At 41.0% G+C, this 10,200-nt stretch overlaps 1 protein-coding gene across 1 annotated transcript; it reads right to left on the bottom strand.

The window, feature by feature from the left end:
• LOC108930399 (class I histocompatibility antigen, F10 alpha chain) lies at window positions 1-9,718 on the bottom strand. The gene is made up of 8 exons (XM_018745615.2): window positions 9,618-9,718; window positions 7,009-7,272; window positions 4,439-4,717; window positions 3,782-4,054; window positions 2,906-3,010; window positions 1,579-1,596; window positions 1,074-1,149; window positions 1-860 (listed from the first exon to the last, which is right to left on the bottom strand). Exons 1-7 carry the CDS (start codon window positions 9,697-9,699, stop codon window positions 1,100-1,102), a joined length of 1,071 nt encoding a protein of 356 aa, XP_018601131.2. The 5' UTR covers window positions 9,700-9,718; the 3' UTR covers window positions 1-860; window positions 1,074-1,099.
• Between the last annotated feature and the right edge of the window lie 482 nt (window positions 9,719-10,200).

Genomic DNA, 10,200 nt, shown 5'->3' with positions numbered 1-10,200 from the left:
TATCATTTTGGTAGTAACTTTATTATAGAACACTTAAAACACAAATCTAATTCATACAAATCAAAACCACTTAAATCTCTTCTGATACTTTGGTCTTTATTACTTGCATTACAATAACTGATATGCAATGATACAGCAGACAACTCATTAACTGGTGTGGATGTTTTTCAGTAAATCATTATCAAAATATTTAATTCCATTATCCTTGTTTGCGCAAAACTTTTCAACAAATAATTTACCCACAACCATTTTACTAATTATAACACCCTAGTATTAAAAACTAAAGTAGTTGAAGCTGAAGGAAGAAATTCAAAAAATTGTCATTAAAAAAAGAGTCTCTCAGCCCTGTGCGGTACACACTGGACAATAGTTTTTTTAAAAGATTTACAAACTTTTGTCTCAGAAATGGTACATGAGTTCACGCTGTTTGTGTGAAATTACAGCGAAGTCACAGACAAGCTGAGAAAAATATACTATTCAGTGTAACACTTCTGAGTCGACATGGTGAAGTGTGTTAAATGATGTCTTTGTTCAGACTTTACAAATAATAAAAGGCACACGCAGCAGTAACTGGTATATTTATATTTTGCCAAATAAATTTCACACAAGAGAGAAATCCCGTCTACAGCCTATACAGTATGAAAAGTGTAAATCACAGTAAAGCATTCTGCAAAGTTCGCTAAATGGACAGACGTTCCCACTGATAAACTGATGTATCTATGATGTAAAATGACATTTAGATGATGATGAACATATTTCAATAACTTCCCTCAGACAGAGTTTAATCCAAATTGTGCCTTCTTATGTCCGATGTCATCAGGTAATTTCTTCAATTCCTTCTTCTGTTTAATTTCTGGAATCTTGAAATCAGAGAAACAGATTCAGCTGAAAGGTGGAGTCTCACATCCACAGGCCAGTTGGAGTTGATATCACTGCATGTTTGTCTGCTTTCACAACAATAGCCAGGAGGCATCTTCCTAATATAACACCTACTAGGGTATATTTTACAGTTATTTACTATGTACTATACAGTTGTTATTCAATAGGCAATATAGAGGACACAGATTACTTACTGTCAGACTGAAGGAAGGAGTGAATTTTATGCTTTTGCGGCTTGTTGACCAGAGTTCTCGGAATCAGTGTCTGAAGCTGGAATGAAAAAATTCTTGTGTAGCGAAACATGACATGTACATGAACATTTATACATACATTACAGCTTCAAACATTGCAGTGTAATAAATTAAACTCCCGTTTAGGCAATAAGATTAAATTCCAGTTTGTTTGTCCCAGTACTGCATGTAGGGAAGATTACAGTTGTTCATCATAGTGTTGATCATTCTTAAATTATAAGGTGCACTGTATTTATTCATTATCAAATCATTTAATGTGTGTAAATTAAATATGTATCCTCTACTCTCCACTAAATTTATGAAAAATTTAGTAAAATATAAAAAGTGAAGTGTAACAGGCAACTAGAGTTTCTCCAAAATACTATATTACTGAATGAAAACGATTACTAGAGAAATGGCAACTCCAATCAATAACCAGTATTACTACTATATAACTTAATATACTTACTGCCTGCCTTCCCATATCCTGAAATACAGAAAAAAACAGAGTTAAGAATGTGTGTTCCAATTCATTTTGTCTACATTTACATTTATTTAGCAGAGGCTTTTCTCCAAAGCAACTTCCAGTGAACTGTGTGTAATATTGTGAGTCCACATACCTTATTCACCATGGTGACTTACACTGCTAGATACACTACTTACACTGGGTCACTCATCCATACATCACCCACACACACACTCTCTCTCTTTCTCTCTGTCACTCACACACTCTGGGGGAACCTGAACAGCATGTCTTTGGACTGTGGGAGGAAACCAGAGCACCTGGAGGAAACCCATGCAGACATGAGGAGAACATGCAAACTCCACGCCTACTGAGGAGGGACCAAACCCACGTTCTCTTGCACCACCCAGGCGCTGTGAGACAGCAGCGCTACTTGCTGTGCCACCCAGTTTACATTTTTGCAGCTTTAAGGTGATCTATTTTAAATCACTGTTTTCTCTGTGCATTTTTGTTATGTACAAAGAAGTAAAATTGTCTGGTATCACAATTTAATCGCAAGCCTTGGTCAAACATTGTACAATCTTTAGGTATAAAAATGAAGTGAGATGATATGGATCTCCATTTAAGAACTATGTACTTCTCACTGGCTCTTAACTGAGTCATGAAGAACTGATCTAAAGTAAATCTAAATATAAATCTAAAGTAAAGATAACATACTATTGTGATTTACTTTGCTACAGTTGTATGTGTAATGATTTTCTAAAATTTTGTTTGGTGTAATGCACCTGAAAAATGAGTCCTAAACTGCAGCTTTGTTCTTATAATTATTCAATGATATATTATAAAACATCCAATCAAAGTCTCAACACAGGCTGAATAATTAACCAAGATAAATAACGATAAACATAATGTAAGACACAAAAACCAGGGTTCTGAGCCCTCTCATACTATGGTATCCCTGTCATGTTTCCTTCAGCTTCCTCTCCTCTTTTACTGTACTATTACAGTATTGTACCTCATTTACACCTGTACTGCAGCTTTAGCTGTATCATACATCTCTGGCTGGTGGCTACTGTACTTTATTCATTCATTTACTGTACTTTACAATTAATAGAGTGTGTGCTTCATTCAATTAATCCAGTGCTTTATCTGCAATAATTTTAGGAGGCACAAGTGGTTCATAACATTTGGTCCAACATGCCACCTCTTCACGTTTTACCCTGGCATGTGTGGTAAAGAAGAAACAGCAAAGAGGACTTCAGTGTCTGTCGAATGTTACATGTATGACTAAATTCAGCTGCAGGCAGCAGAGCAAAGAGACCTTATTTCTCACCTTCATTCTTTTTCTTCCACACAAAGAACGCAGCTGCAGCGCAGATCGCAAGGAGAGCGACCACCACACAGCCGATGATGATGGGCAGCATGTTGCTCCCGGGAGCTGAAGTCAGGAGAAATGAGCAGAGATGAGCAGCGTGTAAAGAGCATCAAAAATGAACAGTTAACACTCTTAATGACATCATCTCTATGTGAAACTTACACACAAATACACACACACACTCCACAGTCGGCTCTGTGTAAAACCATTTCACAGTCAATGACTGATGAACATCAAAAGGGGAAAAAAAAAAAAAAAAAAAAAAACCTTACATAAGCCCAAAAATTTCTATTAAATAACAGAAATTAAAACACAGCTTTTACAACAAACATACAAGATACTTCAGAACGTTCATCCATCCTTCTATGTGGTTAAGTAAAATTTTCTTTTAGCTCTTGTGGTCATGACAGTAGATCACTTGCTGTCACACAGTCACTCACTTGTGTGTATACACACACACACACACACACACACACACACACACAAACAAAATCAGACACTGATACAGTTCTATGTAGATTGTACCTTTAACATTCACATGTATTTGTATAACAGTCACTTTTCTCCACAGCGACGTACATCTCAGAGAAAATACAATGTGTTCACTACATTATCAGGAAGAGACATACTGTAAATGCAGACGTCTGACTCTAATGTACACTTAGTTCTTTCCATCACATGAACCAATGTTCATCACACAAGTAACTGCATAAAACTCTCCAAATATTAAAATATATATTATACATATAAATGTTTCTGTTACATTTAGTTACAGTACCTTTCCTCTCTCAGTATGCAAACTGCAGTAACTATCATATTATTCTTCTCACTCACCCCATTTCTTGACCATCTTCTCATCCAGGCTGACATGGTCCACAACACAGGAGAACTGGTGGTTCTTCAAGTCCTCAGGAGAGACTCTCAGGATGCTCCTGATCTGGAAACTTCCGTCCCCATTGGGCAGCAACTCTGTCGTTTCCACATCGTCATGTATTTCCTTTCCATCTTTCTGCCAGTTGATCACGATGCTCTTTGGGAAGAATCCAGTGGCATAGCAGCTCACAGAGGAGGGGGAGTCCTTCTGTAGCAGGGACACCTCAGGACGGACTGGAGAGAAACACAGAGTCAGAGACACATTAATATATTAGCTGCTATTTACCATTTCTTTTCCTCCCATTAAAATATAATATGGAGGATAAAAAGTTACAAACTAAAGGTACATTTTAAAACAATGTATTTATTACCAGTTAAATCTCAACATCTATTCTTTGTGAGCTGTAATCTAATTATGTATGTAGACAATTGACAGATAACTGTAATTCTGCTTTTTAATTATTAAAAAACGCTAAAGATTACAACACGTTCGATTACAACATTCAAACTGTAAATTTCATTAATATTGTTTTCTCCTCTGATATTAAATACTTTTCTTGTTCCCTGAATTTGCCCTCTAAGCAGGAGAGCCCCAGTACCGCGGTAGCTGTACTGTACCTTTCCTCTGCAGTGTTTCCTTCCCATAGCCCACATACTTCTTCAGCCACTCAATGCACTCCTGATTGAAGTAGTTCTTGTTAATCTCAGTTAAACCTTTGTCATTGTTCCACTTTTCTTTAGTAGGAAATGCCTGTATCACTGGAGTAACCCAGTTCATGGTCTTCATATCCAGTGTAATGAAGTCCTCCCCGTCGTAGCCGAACTGACGATGAGCCCCAGTGGTCCCAGTGTCATCGTCCCACTCACAGCCGTACATCTGCTGGACTGTGTGGATTCCTGGAGGGAAAGAAAGATGACATTTATGAGGGGAATCACCGCTGGGATTTAAAACATATATTTCCGTCCCGTGAACAATTTCATAGCATTTAACTAAGACTGGATTATGTACACAGATTATTTCATGCATTTTTAACCGAGACCAAGTTGGATTTGTTGCTCACACACTTCTTTCAAATCATAGACTTGTTTTTCCACGTTTGAAAGAATGAAGGAAACAATAGAAAAAAAAAAAACACTGAGTTTCTTAACCACCTTCACTCACTGTACTGCTCATTTATTTGAACACATTAAAAAAACTATTTCTGAAAACTGACAGAATATATTTTGTTCAAAAATGATTAATTCCGATGCAAACTGTTTCACGACAAGAACTTTGAGATTCCAGAAACTTCTAGAAATAAACGGCACAACAATAACTTTTAAGCACAAACACCTCCTGTTAAACGGTGGGGGTTTGTTCATATGACCGGACAGCAGTACGAACATCTGACGCTGGTTTATAGGACGTGTGTGAGAGAGACCATGTAGAGACAACTGTCCATAATGTGGCGTTTTCTTGTTTTGAGAGAAATGTGTTACGATCTAAATCCCCGAGAAGAAACTCATTCCCACCGTGTGTTTCTTAAACGTCTCTCTATAAACGTGTGACTCGGGAAACTCTGGAGACTCGTCGTTAAGACACGACTGCGGTGGCGGAGGAGGATAAAACGTTAAGTCACACACCTCCTCCATGGACAGTAGGTGTGTCTGCAGTCAGTGACACACAGCCCACTCCACACACACACTCCACAAGAACGAACCGCAAACCGACACGAACGTCTCCGCCGCAGCCCAGACCCCGTCCCCTCACTCGGGGAGCCGAGAGCAGGAGAAACACGGGGACGAGAACCGACCTACAAGGGACCCCGAGAGCGTCAACGCGCAGCGAGCGGCGCGCGGTTCCCTCCCTACGCGGTCCGGGTTACCGGTTCTTTCCGAACGACACATTCGACGCGAAGAACAGAAAAGTCCATCTGAGCACAAGGACCGTACGCATCGCGCTCTGGTTTCACCCCATTCCCTGCACATAACGTGTGATTTTGGGGGGTTTTAACACCACCTCTGGTCCACAGTGTAACGGGAGTGTGTACAAGGTCCTCTCAGGGCCTCGATCTCACCCTCTGCATCAACACTTTTCTCTTTGAACCAGTAAAGAGGGATGGAGGAGAACGCCCCCCCCCCCCACCCCCTGAGAGAAGAGGAACCTTAACCGGACCTGCCGAGTGAACCAGGCTGGACCGGGTCACTACCTATCAGTCCCCATCACTCACACACCGACCCAGGTAAAAACACGGTGCTGAGATAAGAGGCACACAGTTATTTACTGCTGAGCCTCACTCATGTATGAAGGACTGAGAAATTCCAGCGTTTGGGACGGAAACTTCCAGCGACGACGACAACGACGCTGACCGCAGGTTTACCGCGCTACTTTTACCCCAACTGTGGGCACGAGGGCAGATGGAGGCTTTAGTGCGGAGACGATGTTGGGGAGAGGGGGTGAGAGCTGTTTTTACCACGTTTTCCCCCATTGAGACACAGCTTGTTCCTGTCACAGACACTCGGACGGCGGAGCTCAGGGCTGCGGGGGTCTGGGTCGCCGGAATCGAACCTGGGATCCAGCAGCGCAGCCAGTCGTTTACCACACTAGGGGTTCAGTGTGGTGAAGGGTTGCTTGGCAGTAATTCAGTACCACACTTGGGGGTAAAAGGACACTGGGGCTTTGGGGCCTTCGGCTGCTTCGATGGTTCATCGCCATGGTGGGCGCTGTTGGTGCCGCCGTTTCGCGCTGATGATGCCACCTCGATTGGTAACGAAACGGCGGCACCAACACCTGCAGAGCTCTGCGACCCCCAAGCGAGCACCACATTTACCACAGTAAGTTACAGGTGAGGCCTGCAGGTCATGCCGCGTCGCAGCGTCACCATCCCGGCAGAGCCGAAGTCCTGTTTACTTCACACACACACACACACCTCCATCCCCGTCCACGCACACCGCAACTAGTCACCCGCACACACACACACACACATCGCTTGGTAAACTTAGGGAGGGGGTGCTGGGAAACCAGAGCAGCGTTCGAGGAGATCTCCCTCATCGTTCGTCACATCGGTCGGTGGAGGGGGTTGGGGGACACCTGAGCGGTGCTCCTACACCTCAACACACACAGCTGCTGTTGTCTGGGGGGTGTGTGTTGTGTGTGTGTGTGGGAGAGAGAGGGACAGAGAGAGGGAGAGAAAATGTTCAGGACTCACCGCCTCCTGTCTGGTTGAAGCGCTTCTTCGCCACTTCGATGTTGTTTTTGAAGACCTGCTCTGCACCGATGAAGTTCTGAGTGTTTCTGTTCCAGTAATCGGGGTCCGCAGCCTTATTCACCCACTCCACTCGGGGGATCGTCCTGCGGATGTTGCTGTCGTAGTAAACAAACTGCTCTTCGTCCACCAGACCCACAATCGTAAACTCGGGGAAATCCAGGATTCCCGAAGTTCCAGAGTAGACATATCGCAGGGAGTGTGTCGCTGCAAACACACACACGGAACGTGACCTTTTCCCACAGAAACACCACCGCTCCAAACACACACTCGAAACCTTCAGAGCTCCTCGTCTAGCAGTTCCTCCGTCACGTGTCTCTCTCTCTCACACGCACACACACACGTCACACTTTTCCGCCCAAACACACTGTTATCGCCCCCTGCTGGACACATTAGAAAAGCACCAAACACGCACACACAAAAAAAAACAATATTATGACCGAACACAGTAAATTCAGAAAGGACTCCTTCCCATCAACATCCTTCCTCACCCGCATCTTATATTTTAACCTATTTCAAAGCTTAAAATAAACTTCCTTCAGCACTTCCCAGCAGCTGGGTCAACAATATTATTTTGTCCACAAACTTGATTTAAAAAAAAAAAAAAAAAAAAAAATTGTTTCTAAGTTATCTGCCTGAATTTGACTATGTTGGCAGTATCAGTGAAATACCAGGTTTACGAGAGCAAAAAAAAAAAAGCTAAAATGTGTTAAATAAAAATGTTATAAAAGGCCCAAAGTTGTAACTGCATCAGTATTGTTAATGAACAAGTAAATCTTTAACACGTTGTTTTCTACTTTATTGTTTTCTACAATAGATGGTTTTGTACCATAGTTTACTTGTTCTTTACACTGGTAAAAAGCAGAGTGAAAGAGGAGGAGTCACCGCTGACCAACAGCGGGGACGAAACACGGAGCGTCACGCGTCTCCAGGATGTGTCCCACAGGCCAGGTTGTCATTCAAAGTGAAAGTGACCAGTGACCCTGACAGTAAATCAGCTCCAAGCAGAGACACATCATGGTAAATCCATGTAAACTCTACCACGATATAGCTGTTGATTTTATTCTATCAGAGCCGTCTGTTCAGGTGATGCTTTTACACTTAAGCCCAGATACTAAAATTATTTATCTAAGGAATGAAAAACACTGATTTTGTTTTGTTCAGATGCAGAACTGAATGACACACCGACTCCTCTCCCACTGACTTTGTTTTATTTTACAGTTCTCCTAAATCTCAACTATGAAATATTAAAGACAGATGCTTGAACTCATCATTCATTGCAAGACACTATTTGAAATATCATTCCAAACTTGTCTCAGTCAGCAATATTGTGCAGGTATGTTGATAAACACTGCGAGAAAAAGAAACTGAGAAGTGAGAAACAGCATCATTATAGATATAAAATAAATAGTATGTATGACCTGAATAGATTAGAGGAATGTATTAGGCTGAAGTATAAATATAACGTTATGATAAACAATATGTGAAACCCTGTATTGCTATGACAATTTCACTTCTACACCAACTCACCCACACTCACACACACACACACACACACACACACACACACACACACACACACACACACACAAATACAAACTCCAGGCTGAAATACTGTTCCTGCTACTCAGGTCAACAGCGCCCTCTGGTGTCATTCAAACGCTACAGACCTGCTGTTTACCATAAGACAATAAAATGATTAATTATTCCCCAATTTTAAATTTCCAAAAGACATAAACTCTGTCCTAACTATGTGGACCACATAATAAATGTTTGGATTAGAGGGAACAGACCAGTTAATGTGTTTTACTTCTGTTCCTCTGAGATTTTTAGATAAATTGACCAGTCGAATAATTGGACAAAGGACTGGTTGTGGGATTTCACTGTAACACTGATTTTACTGTTTATTCTGTGTACAGAGACCATTTAAAATGCACTACTTGTGTATGATAAAAATAAGATCTCACACATATTGGTTTCCATATACTCTGCTGTTCAAACCAGAACACCAAAATAACAAAAAAATGTTAATTTTAAATAAAGTGCATCAATTAGGCACTGTGATTGCAAACAAAGTGAAATATCAAACTATGACTGTAGACAGAATTTCTTACTAAAAGAAAACATTTCCTCGCATATTATGCTTCAGATCTGCCTTTCGATTTCAAAAAGGTAAAACCGTGCGCTCAGCTCAACGGCCCCCCCCATCATCATCACCAAACACAAAAATGTTAGAATCACAAAAATATATCAGTAAGTAATTTTAAAACAAAGAAAGAAGCCGTTTGCGTACATTTTACTTCAAACTTTGTGATAAATTGTAATTTTTGTATCTGTGGACTAATTAGCACAAAACATTTTGTAATCAAACACATTTTTCCATTTAAATAACTTTAAGATATGTTTAATGTGCTTATTTTAACATAAAAGAGAACAATCACTGACAGATCACACATTAAAACTTAAATAGCCAAAAATATAAAACTACCATATAATAGGAGTTTTTGTGGATTCCCTGAGTTTCAGAGCAATTAAAAATAAAATGTGCTCACCTCCAAAAGCAGAGTCGAGGCCAAAGAGAATTAATGCAAAAAGAAGGGCTTTCCTCATGTTGGCTGTGAGGTTGCTGTCCATTGTGAAAAACTGCGTAACACTACAGATCTGTGCTCCTCTGTCTCTCTGCGTCACTCTGAGCTCCTCTGAGCTGCTGCTTTCCTTATCTGGCTCTGAAACACACACTCAGGACCAATAAGAGGACGCAGCAGATCCCTCATCACCAAACTCCAGGACACAGCAGGCAAAAGAGGTTCCAAAGCAAAACTGAAAGTAAAGCTCAGGGTTCGACGTGTGGGACCTTGAGTTCTTCGCTGCAGCGAATTCAGGGCAAAGCTGTTCAGCTAAACAGAACTGATGTTGAAGACATTCTGTTGATGACAGAAACTGTTTTTACCACCTTTAATATGTAATGCATATTAAATTGACTTGTTTAAGTTACAAATTACTAACAAATTACTGACTGTTTTTTCTCCTTGTTGAGCATCGTCTCCCTATATAACACCCGAGGAGGCCGGCCGGTGGTCACAGACGAATCCCACGCTGACTAATGATGATGACCAATTGCCATGATGGATGAGA

Source organism: Scleropages formosus, chromosome 23 (assembly GCF_900964775.1).
Source record: "Scleropages formosus chromosome 23, fSclFor1.1, whole genome shotgun sequence".
Lineage (NCBI taxonomy): Eukaryota > Metazoa > Chordata > Actinopteri > Osteoglossiformes > Osteoglossidae > Scleropages > Scleropages formosus.
The sequence above is the reverse complement of the archived record's forward strand: the minus strand, read 5'-3'. Positions and strand labels throughout refer to the sequence as shown.